The sequence below is a fragment of the Hordeum vulgare genome, chromosome 2H (assembly GCF_904849725.1).
Source record: "Hordeum vulgare subsp. vulgare chromosome 2H, MorexV3_pseudomolecules_assembly, whole genome shotgun sequence".
NCBI classification, from domain to species: Eukaryota; Viridiplantae; Streptophyta; class Magnoliopsida; order Poales; family Poaceae; genus Hordeum; species Hordeum vulgare.
This window is the reverse complement of record NC_058519.1, coordinates 554,715,524-554,727,401: the sequence shown is the minus strand read 5'-3', so window position 1 is coordinate 554,727,401 and position 11,878 is coordinate 554,715,524. Positions and strand designations below refer to the sequence as shown.

The 11,878-nt window shown below is 45.7% G+C and overlaps 1 protein-coding gene across 1 annotated transcript; it reads right to left on the bottom strand.

Moving 5' to 3' along the window:
* Nucleotides 1–231: 231 nt before the first annotated feature.
* Nucleotides 232–4,475, bottom strand: LOC123427212 (receptor-like serine/threonine-protein kinase ALE2). The gene is made up of 8 exons (XM_045111204.1): nt 4,220–4,475; nt 3,473–3,589; nt 3,257–3,346; nt 2,783–3,154; nt 2,418–2,669; nt 1,773–2,156; nt 1,359–1,599; nt 232–1,255 (listed from the first exon to the last, which is right to left on the bottom strand). Exons 1-8 carry the CDS (start codon nt 4,470–4,472, stop codon nt 517–519), a joined length of 2,448 nt encoding a protein of 815 aa, XP_044967139.1. The 5' UTR covers nt 4,473–4,475; the 3' UTR covers nt 232–516.
* Nucleotides 4,476–11,878: the final 7,403 nt, after the last annotated feature.

Sequence of the window (11,878 nt, the reverse complement as noted above, 5' to 3'; positions counted from 1 at the left end):
ATAAAAAAAAGTTCGTCAAACCTATCAACATGGAATCTAGTTTTGAAGATCTCGACACGAGAAAGTCAACGGTGAAAACGGTTCGAGATTTGAACGCACGATTTAGGAGATAAAACATTTTGAAAATACGGATCTACGAAAAAAAGAAAAACTCACACGTTGCATAAATGACACGCATGCTGCGCCACTTGTCACTACCTGTGATGGTGGAAGTGATCGTTGAAAGGTGTATTCGCTGACTAGTGATTTCGTAGAAACTCAGTGTCCTCGTCTGAAGCTTTAACTTTGCAGCTCCTTGAAGAGTGAGGCAAGGTGCTTAGTTTGCGCGCTCTCGGAAAAGAAGGAAACAAACCTCTGGCCCAAAACGCATGCACGACGCATCATCCACTACTAGATTAGAAAATGATCTAGAACCAGTGCAGGGGTTCTTGGCATCAAAATCGGATGGGATCGGATCGGATCGAGAAGAAGCATCACCTAGCGCGGGCTATACAATTACAGAATGGGATGGAATCGCTACATCCAGTCGCCCTCGACGCTGCCGTCGTCGGAAGGGCGGTGGCCGTGCTCGCTAATGCTGCCCCTCAGCCGGTAGAAGTTCCTCGCCCTGGTCCTCAGCGGGCCGGACCAGTCGTACGCCGCCAGGGACTCGATCCTGTCCAGCACGGCGCTCGGCGTCGACCGCGGCCGCCGCGCCGCCGCCGACGACGACGACTCCTCCGCGGGGTCCGAGCTGTAGCCCGCGACCGCGCCCGGGCGAGGCGCCCCGGGGACGCGCGGCCAGGACGGCGCGTCGCTGTCGCCGTTCCACGAGCAGCTCCCGCCGCCGTCGTTCCACGGGGACTCCCCCTCCTCCTCCGTGGGCGTGGCGCCGCCGCCCAGGGAGCCGCTGCAGGTCTCGTCGTTGCCGCCGCCCCCGCCGCTGTAGATCAGCTTCAGCGCCTGCACCACCTCGCCCATGAACGGCCGCTGCGCCGCCTCCACGTGCACGCACATGGACGCGATGGCCGCCGCCTTGCCCAGCTTCTCCATGTCGCGGCTCGCCGGCGGCAGCGACGGGTCCACCAGCAGCTGCAAGCCTTCCCGGTTCGTGAGCAGCGGCCGCGCCCAGGTGACCAGGTTCTCGGACCCCGACGGCTGCGTCATGTCCACCGGCTTCCGGCCGGAGAGGAGCTCCAGGAGCACCACCCCGTAGCTGTACACGTCGCTCTTGACAAGAAGATGTCCCGTCATTGCATACTCCGGGGCAACGTACCTGCAAATGATCCATGATCCGTTTCAAAACTCAACAAGGATTCAAAGAAACTTAGCGCGGTGTACGACTCTACAACGATGGCAGTAACAGCAGGACATCTTACCCGAAAGTTCCCATGACCTGAGTAGAAATGTGCTCGATTCCTTCTGATGCTTCCTTTGCCAACCCGAAATCTGCAACCTTGGCAGTGAAATCGTTCTCGAGTAGAACATTGCTAGCCTTGAAATCACGGTGAATAACATGGGGATTGGCGTCCTCATGCAGGTAGGCCAGACCCCTTGCTGCACCCAGGGCTATTTTCATTCTTGTGTCGAAGTCAAGTGGGCCATATATCTTATCCGAACCTGAAATATCGAAACAAAAGTATATTACATGTTTACAGTAGAAAATTTTCTGAGGTTTTTATATGCCAACAAAAAATACCAGATCATATGTGCATATGGTGTTGTACACTTTGGAGGTAAAGTTTCTTCAACACTACGAAGTGATGTTATGCAGATTAACATAGTTCACATACCATGCAGGTGAGACTCCACACTTCCGTTTGGCACAAGCTCAAATACTAGGCATCTCGTCCTCCGTTCAATGCATATACCAATCATCTTGACGAGATTGCGGTGATGCAAACGACTCAGCATCTCAACCTCTGCAATGAACTCACGATCTCTGTTTTGGTGTTTCCCTGTGAGCAATTTGACAGCAACCTCAACCCCATCTTGAACTATGCCGCGATAAACACGCCCATACCCTCCTTCGCCTATTATCCTGTTGAAGCTAAATTTGTCTGTTGCCTTCTCAAGCTCAGAAATTGAGAATGTCTTAACCGTGGGCGGGCAGGTCGCTATCGTCGAAGGAAAAGATGCTGTCGAGCTAGTCCTACTGGAGAATGATGACCTCATACCTGAAACAGTCAGTTAGTAACAAGGTGTTATAACGAACATTATCTGGACACTAAACGATCTGAAAATTAAGCTTTATTGTCCCTGGTGCATATTCGCTAGGAAATTGTAGCAAGATCAAAATTTATAAATTCAAGGCTTGGTGTTTAATTTTCAGCTTAACTAATTTAAGTACAAATTGCTATAATACAGTACAAAGTGTAGTGTATTCCTGAAACAGACAGAAATTAGAAGTGTAGTTGATGAGCTGCTACCAAAATTACCTGTTTTTCTGGTGTTTGACGAATTTGAATCATGGCCAATTCCATGAGGCTTTCGGCGTCCTTTGTATTTGCATATGATGCAGATGCCGAAACATGTCAAAACAAGCACAACAGCTGACAGAGCAATTATGGTGACAATTTTGGAGCTAATCTTCGGATGACTTCCATTGTGTACATTTGCACCAAAGGGATACTCATTGCTGCTTATTGGAGCCAAGGATCCTGGGATATTAGGTACTGAAGAAGGAAGGCCTGCAATGTTTTTGTGTTTTTGTGATTAAAATTTTAATCACGAAACATATCTAATGGGCCATTATGCTAGCGAAATGGACGTGTCAACACTCAACAACAATCATGTCACTCACCTGGATAATGAACATATGTTATGTCATAATCACCAAAAATAGATGGCTTTATAGGAACTTTCTTTCGCAAAAACCTGTTGCTAATCAGTAAGGCCGAAGTCCTATCGAACTTCTGACCTAGTGGCACCAAATCAATGGTGACCGTGGTCTTATCCGGATCTTGAATACTTCCCCCAGCCCCCATTATCCGAACTTGACTCTGTTTCAGGAATGTACCTGCTGCAATCTCGATTTCTAGCTCATCAACTCTAGGGAACAGCTGGTACGGTGCCACACTAAGATCGAGCTGGATTTGCATAGGATATACACAACCACAAGGGGAACCAATTGGAGTAGAAGTGAGCGGAGCGTAACAAGTTATTCCACTGCAATCTGTTCAATTTTCAGTGACAGGCAGGCATATTAGTGTTGTCTCATTTTTCAGTACTAATAGTAAGATGTGGTCTCTATTGGTCTTAGGAGAAAAAGTAAAACCTTGTCTTTCAAATGACGGCGAAGAAGACGGTGGGGCAACACGAGGTCGTTTTCTGTGATGCCTATGCACTGGGTGGTTAACAGAGGCGCCTGATTATCCAAATGACAGATGGGTTATACAAATGATTCTAAATAAACACAGAAAAGTATGTGATTGCTATGCTGCACCTGTAATTACCATCAATATGCAGAGACCTCATGAGTAGTCCTATTTACCTTGAGGTCCGGGAGAAGGGGCTGGTGCAGGGGAAAGATCCGAATGCCGATGTGTTCTACTCCATAATCCAAGTAAGTAGGCCGTGATGGTTGTTGAGCTTGCGGTTCCCAGCGGCACTGCACAGGGCAATGTGTTTAATGGACTCGAAAACGGAAACGCAGGCGTGTTCTCCCCATCGGTTGGAGCTTGGCATTATGCATAAAGTCGAGTGGGTGCCGCGGAGTGCAATGACAGCTGCTGTATGCAGGAAGATGAGGACCGACCGAACGGAACCTGCCAAAAAGGCCAAAACCCCTCGCCAGCATTGCACCAAAACCTAGAAATTTCGGCACCGACGCCTGCTGGCACCGCCGATGCAAGAAATCCGAACCGCAAATTTTTGCGTCGAAATTACAAGTTCGATGTACCAGGCCTGATTTGGTTCATGGAAAGCAGAGAGAGGGGGGAGGCAGGAGACGGCCATCTCTGCCTTGTCCGGCCAGCCTGGATTCAGATGCGCTCAGGCAAATCGCAGGAGGAGCAGCTAGCTCCATGAAGCAAACGGAAAAACCTTTTCCCCGCGCAAGTGGGGGGCTTGCGACGCACGCCATGGCCGCCGCTTTTCGCGGGCGATCCCGCTGCAGGGCCGGCGAGCGCAGGCCAGAATTCCACCCGGCATTGCGGCTCGAATCCAAGAAAAAGGCAGCCAAAACAACCCGCGCAAGAAGAGCAGAGAGGGGAGGGGAGAAAATCTCGAGCGCACATACCATACACGGAGGAGAGCGCGGCGAGGAGGAGGAGCAGGGCCGCCCCGCGCGGCCGCATCTCCGCCGGAGCACGGTGGGCGGCGCGGGCTCCCTCAGGGCGCCGCCATGCGGGGATCCCGCCTCGCGCCGCTAGCTCTGCTGCTCTGCTCGCGGCCGAAGCTCTCTCTGTTTTTTTCTTCTTCTCCTCCTCCTTCTGGGCTCGGGTCTTTTTGGTTCTTCGCATTGAAGTGATGCGCTGGTCCCGAGGGGGCATTAATTGGCGGGTGGGAGATGCATCGGGGTCTTTGAACCCTTTTCCGAATGCGCGTGTGTGCGTGTGTGTGGGTGTGTGTTTTACTGTTGGATGGATGGGTTTGAGTTGACTGGCGCGGCCGCACGTCACCTGCTCTTGCCGTCCACAGTAAATTCTCTTCTCGTTCGAGATTCGAAAATTTTCATCTTGCGCCAGATCCTCCGCTTTCGACGGCTCTGGTGAGAGCTGGATTGAGGGGTGAGGAATCAGGAGTTACTCTGAAGCCATCGAGGCGGGATCTATGAAACTTGGCATAGTGTCATTGAGAAGGGCGTTTTCGTGGTCGAGCTTTATAAAAAAAATTATTTGTTAAAAAAATTTGAAATTTTGATTTAAAAAAATCTAGAAAAGTGCAATTATATAAAGATGAAATGTATATGTGTGTAAAAATTCAGGATGAAATAACTTTAGGTATGATATGTAAAAAAAATCTGGACTTTAAGGATACATAGTATCGTGAGTTAAAAAGCCTTAGATTTTTTTTTTGCACGGTCTTCATTTCATCGTATTTCGTCCTAAAATTTTACACACATGTGTCTTATGTCTCCATGTATATCTTTATTTTTCAGATTTTTTGAATTGTAAAAATATGAATTTTGAGTTTTTCAAAAACTCGCCTCCATGAAGGCCGAGCTCCAAAAGGTATTTTCGAGTGGCATTGACCTATTTATATCTAGGCTCCTCTAGATGGGATTGCATACCTTGTGTATTCACTATTGACACCATTCTTCATGGTACTGGTAAAAGTTTTGATGGGAGTCAACATTGTGGAATTTAAATAGTGACAACAATGTTCCTTAAATTGTTTGGATGACATGAATTCAATCTTAGATTTTAACCATGGTTCCATGAGGATCCGTCAAGACTAAAAGATCACATGCACCACATCATATCTAACACCTCTGATCTATCCAGAATCTTATTGCCACTCTTATTACAACAATTAAAAAAAACACTTTAATAGTATCTCTTCAGCTATCTTGTAGGCAACCATCACCTTTTCTTCTTCTTCGTATGCTCTATCGTCCATATCGCAGGAAGTCCATATAGTTTCGCTCTTACATGCGATCTCCATTTTTGGTGTGATATGAAAAGGCTTCATGGACTTCCGCAAACTCTTTTCTAATATCTTCCACATTGGTGCCACGAAAATAATTACTTGACCGTTCCATCCCCCTCTAGCTAACTTGAGTGTCTCCAAGACACAACCAAACATGCCCATTGATGGGTACTATAATTATCATGTGATGATGGTTGATGTCGAGCATTGTTCACAAGCATCGGTTTCATGTCGTCCGTCAGCTCTAAACATGGTTACGTTCACGACTCCAATCACCGCCATCATACGTTTGACCACCATCCTTGACCTTCATTCACTGCCATCACGTTATTTCAGTTCATGGATTTCATCCTCAGTTTTTATCCGTTGTTCTTATCCTCATCCTGTTTTGAAGAATTATAAGATGACAAATAGATCAACGTTTGAACTCGAGTTGAACATGTTGCAAACTATTGTTCACAAATTCTAGTGGCGCATCCGAGCAGAAATGCACCTCTCACTCATATCTAAAAATGTAACCCTTTTATCTTGCCACTTATCTGTAACTCCTTATAATTCAAGGAGTTAAAGGGTGGTTGTTCCTAGTTGGTCTCTTCAATTTCACTCCTTATAAGATAAATTGCTCAATTCTTCATACATTTCAAACAATTGCACCATATTCCATCAATCTTTCAAATGATTCAAATTCACATACACACCAAATCAATCATAAACATGCATATAGTTCATATCATTGAGCAATTCAAATTAAAAGACATATGCATGGAGTTCATCTAAAAGGCAGCAAGTCGATAACTTTGATCCAAAATCACTACAACATGGCATGTCTTGTCATCGATGGGTCCCTACCGAATGCACACTACAGGAACTCAAGCACCGTCGCCACCAAGGAAATCAACGCCATCTCCAAAGCCACCACCATCATCTCCTTGTCCACCCCATCCCCGCGGCCACCGCCACCATCCCCACGACCAGCACCACCATCCCCCGTTTGGTTCATGATCTCTACATGAGTGAGCTTAAAATACTATTTTGTAGGATCCAAAGTATGTCTAGAGGGGTGATTAGGCTACTTGACCAAATAAAATTTTAATATTTTCTCAATTTTATCGGTTGACAAGTTTTAATGAATTTTCCAAGTCTAGTACAGCCTACACATAAAAGTCTACGACTATAGCAGTGGAAAGTAAAGTCATGCAAATGTAAGTAGAGTATAGGGATATGAAGATCAAACACAATAAAGACACACATATTTTTGGTGTGGTTCCCATAGGTGGTGCTATCGTACGTCCACGTTGATAGGGACTTAAACCCATGAAGGGGTAACGGTTGTGCGTGAGTCCATGGAGGTTTCCACCCACAAGGGGTCCACAAAGAAGCAATGTTGTCTATTCCACCATGGCATACGTCCATGAAGGACTAGCCTCACTCGAGGTAGATCTTCACGAAGTAGGCGATCTTTTTGCCCTTACAAACTTCTTGGTTCAACTCCACACGATTTGGAGGCTCCCAAGCGACACCTAACCAATCTAGAAGACACCACCCTCCAAAGGTAATGGATGTGGTATGGACAATGAAATCCTTGCTTGAATGCTTCAAAAGACAATCTCGTCAACACTCAATCACACTCTTGTAGCATTTGGCTTGGTAGAAGATATTGATTGGGTGGAAAGCAATTTGGGGAGGCTAGAAATCAAGATTCGTATGGTTGGAGTGGAAGATCTTTATCTCAACACATGAGTAGGTGGTTCTCTCCAAGAAAATGAATGATGGAAGTGTTTGCTTGTTGTGAGTGTTCTCTCTACGAATGAGAGGGAGGTGGAGGCGTATTTATAGCCATCTCCAAAAATCCAAATGTTACAACATTATTGCCCAACTCGATGGAACCGAAGTAAAAAACTCAGTTGCACCGACTAGTGCAAAATGCCCTAACTTTTGGGCTCTAGGTGAGACCGATACCAAGCATCTCAATGAAACCAATTCAGCTAGCCTAGGCAGTTCCAGTGACTCGGTGGCACCGAAATGCAAAACTCAAAAACTCTGAATTTAGGAGTTGGGCAACAACAAGGTGGTCACTGCTTTTCGGCTATACCAAAGTGAATCTCGATTGTACCGAGTTGCTAGGGTTTGGCTTGGGTTCTCTGTAAGGAAAACTCAATGGGGTCGAAATGGAAAGTGTTGGTGGCACCGAATTTGATCATTTGGGTTTTGGACAAAATGTTTTGTGGGAGAATTTTTGAGGTTTTTGGTGGTAAATCTCTATGAACATTGAGCAACGAGATCATCATAGATAGCTCGTCCCTTTTTAATAGTATTGGCTTTCCTATGGACTCAAACGTGATTTCTCACATAAAGCAAAATGTAGAGTCTTGATGCTTTTGCCACTTGGTGTTCCTTGCATTTAGGGAATCCTCCTCACACTCATGGCCAATCCATTCATTGAACTTTTCCTGAAATATACTTGATAGACTCATTAGTTCAGTGAACTATATGTTGTTATTAATTACAAAAACCACCTAGGAAGAAGTTGTGGTTTCACTTTTGTCGTGGCATCCAACATGGTTGGGTTCATGAACATGATATTATATTCTTCGGCCTTTTCTCTTTCACAAGCCTCTCCTCTTCGGGTGCAAGCCTAAGCTCATTTTCCTTCACCTTCCTCTGTTCAACCGCCAACTTAGACCTTCATATATCGTTCTCCAAGGACTTGAACTCATTACACCTTGCCGCATTATGTTGTGTGTGTTCGTACATCAATGCTTTTTTGGTTTCAATCATAGCCAGAAGCTCTTCCTTGTAGGCGCCAAAATTTCCTCTCGTCTTCCTCTCTTTTGCAATCTTGTTACCATACGAACCTCTTGTTAGGATTTACATCCTCCTCGTCATTGGCTTCAACGGATATGCTAATTCTCGACCTGTTTAATGTGGTCTTGGAGTTCCTCCCAATCCACTTCTAAGCGTTGCAGTGTTCTTTGTAGCAATGGTGCAATGTGATACCCTTGTCGTCGTTCTTCTTGTTGTGTTGCTTGTATAAATCTTGAATGATAGGTACGTCATTATTTTCACCCCACTCGGTGGTGAATGATTGACTTGATTAATACAACTAGACCACTGGTTGCATTGCTCTAGGATGGTGCCCCAACAGTGCCCTTTATTGCGGCTTTTCCCGACACACGCGATGTTGCTATAGTACTCTTCAATCCTATCCCAAAACTTGTCCATTGATTGATCAGTGCCAACTAATACATCAAGTGACATGTTCATCCAAGAACGACACAAAGTAATGTCTTCTTCTTGGGAATTGTTATGTGTCCTTAATCTCTTTACACTTCCTTGTGTCTCCATGGGATCATATATCTCATAGGACTCCTCCTTATCCTCCTTCTCCATTTCTGGACCATCATCCTCCTCGGACTCATCTTGTGGAGCAAACATCGGCTCTTCGTAGTATAGGTCATCAAGGCCAATAGTGTGCGATTCCTCCAATTGAAACAACAATTTGGTTGCATTCAACCCCTACACACTACAATTAACAACAACAAGATCAACACCCTACACCCGCAAGCAATCATCAATTTATCGCCCAAAAATCAAAGGCACAAAATTTTACCTCTTTGTCATTTCATCTACCACTTGACGACCATGGTCCTTGCCAGCGGTTGCGGTGACTGAACCCGTCGAATGAGGGGCGTAGGGGTGGCTCGAGATGGAGTATGAGTCGTCGGATGAGGACGAGGTGCCCGGGTCACCTTCTTCTTATTCACATCATCCTCGATAAGCGTCTTCATGATCATCATTGACTGTACACGGAAAAGGCGACCTGTCGTCGTCACGGTCGTTGTGGCCTTGCCACTGCCTTGCTGCTCTCCTTGGTTGATGGTGCGGTGGCCTGGAGCAAGTTTTTTGTTCCCAACCTCTCCCTTGCCGCTCTCCTTGCTTAACGGTGCAGAGTAGTGACGTCAGCTGTGCTTCCCTGGCAATGGCTCCAGAAAAATGATGATCCTGCAATCTCTAGTGTTAGCTAGACGAATGCTTATAACAACTAACCTTCGCCTGCAACGGCACCAGAAGAATGCTGCTAGCACTCCCCGGCAATGGAACTGGAAGAATATTGTTGATGGCCCACCAGCGCGTGGGTTCGCAGCAGTTTTCGAGGGTAGAGTATTCGACCCAAATTTGTAGGTAAGCCTTAGGAGGTGAGAGTATACTCCCAAGTATCAGCAGCTGAATGTGTCAGATTCAACCACACCTGAAAGATTAGTATCTGCAAGCACAATAGTGACAGCGAAGTAGCGGGTATCGGCAGTGTAACGAGCAATAGCAGTGGCAAGGAACATCAGTAGCAAGTGGCAACAGTAGCAAGCGACAGTAGTAGCAACAGTAGCAGCAGAGCAAGACAAGTAACAGTAGTAGCAATAGTAGCAGCAGAGCAAGACAAGTAACAGCAGTAGCAACAGTAGTAGCAGCAGAGCAAGACAAGTAACGGCAGTAGTAACAGTAGTACAAACTCATAGGCATTGGGTCGGTGATTTGTTTGGATGATATTCATCATGCAACAGCTATAACACGGAGAGATAAGTGGCTAGCTCCCGTTCGTCAATGTGATGTAGGCATGCATTCCGTGTGTCGTCATACGTGCTTAGGGAAAAGAACTTGCATGACATCTATTGTCCACCCCCCCCCGTGGCAGCGGGGTCCAAAAGGAAACTACGGGATATTAAGGTTCTCCTTTTAATAAAGAACCGGACCAACGCATTAGCACTTGGTGAACACATGAACTCCTCAAACTATGGTCATCACCGGGAGTGGTTCCGGTTATTGTCACTCCGGGGTTGCCGGATCATAACACATAGTAGGTAACTACAACTTGCAAGATCAGATCTAAAACACACATATATTGGTGACAACATAATAATGTTAGATCTGAAATCATGGCACTCGGGCCCTAGTGACAAGCATTAAGCATGGCAAAGTAGTAGCAACATTAAATCTCAGAACATAGTGGATACTAGGGATCAATCCCCATCAAAACTTACTCGATTACATGATAGATCTCATCCTACTCATCACCGTCCAGCGAGCCTACGAATAGATTACTCACGAACGACGAAGAGCTTCATGGAATTGGAGAGGGAAGAAGGTTGATGATGACGATGGCGATGATTTCCCCTCTCCGGAGCCCAAGACGGACTCCAGATCTGCCCTCCAGATGAAGAACAGGTGGTGGCGGCGCCTCCGTATCGAAAACGCGACGAAAACTTCTCTTTTTAGTTTTTCTGGGACGAAAAACAACTTATAGAGCTGGAATTGGGGGCGGCAGGTGCCTGTGGGCCCCACAAGCCTGCCCACCGCCACCATTGGGTTGGTGGCGAAGAAGGGGCTTGTGGCCCACTAGCCCACCCCCTCAGGTGGATTCTGGCGCAGGTATTTTTGATATTTTCCAAAACTGCTCCCCGTAAATTTTCACGACGTTTGGAGAAATTTGATTTCTGCACAAAAATAACACGAAGGCAATTGTGCTGAAAACAACGTCAGTCCAGGTTAGTTCCATTCAAATCATGCAAATTATAGTCCAAAACAACGGCAAAAGAGTTTGGAAAAGTAGATACGTTGGAGACGTATCAACTCCCCCAAGCTTAAAACCTTGTTTGTCCTCAAGCAACTCAGTTGACAAACTGAGAGAGAAAGAAAAACTTTGACAAACTCGGTTTTATCTTGTTGTTGCAACTATGTCTAACTCATAACCAGAATTTCAGCAAGATCACAAGTTAACCACATAAGCAAATGACACAAAGGTCTCACGGTAAACTAATATCAATTGCATAATCAGCTAACGAGCAAATAATAATGAGTTTCAAATACCAACACTTCAATCAAAGCAAGCATGAAGCAATATGTATAGGTGTTATCTCGCTAGCTCTTTCCGAGACCGCAAAACATAAATGCACAACACTTTCAAAGATCAAGGGCTGACTAAACATTGTAATTCATAGCAACGAAGATCCAGTCATAGTCATACTCAATATCAATCAAAAGCAAAGCATAAAAATGACAGAGGTGCTCTCTAATTGGTACTTATATAAGAGGAGGATGACTCGACAGGAAAATAAATAGACATGCCCTTCGCAGAGGGAAGCATTGATTTGCATAAGTGCCAGAGCTCAAGCTTTAAAAACAGAGATAATAATTTTGGGTGGCATGCTTTCATTGTCAACGCAATGACCAAGATTTCTCAATATCTTCCATGCTACTCATGCTATAGGCGGTTCCCAAACAAAAAAGTAAAGTTTTAACTCCCCCACCACCA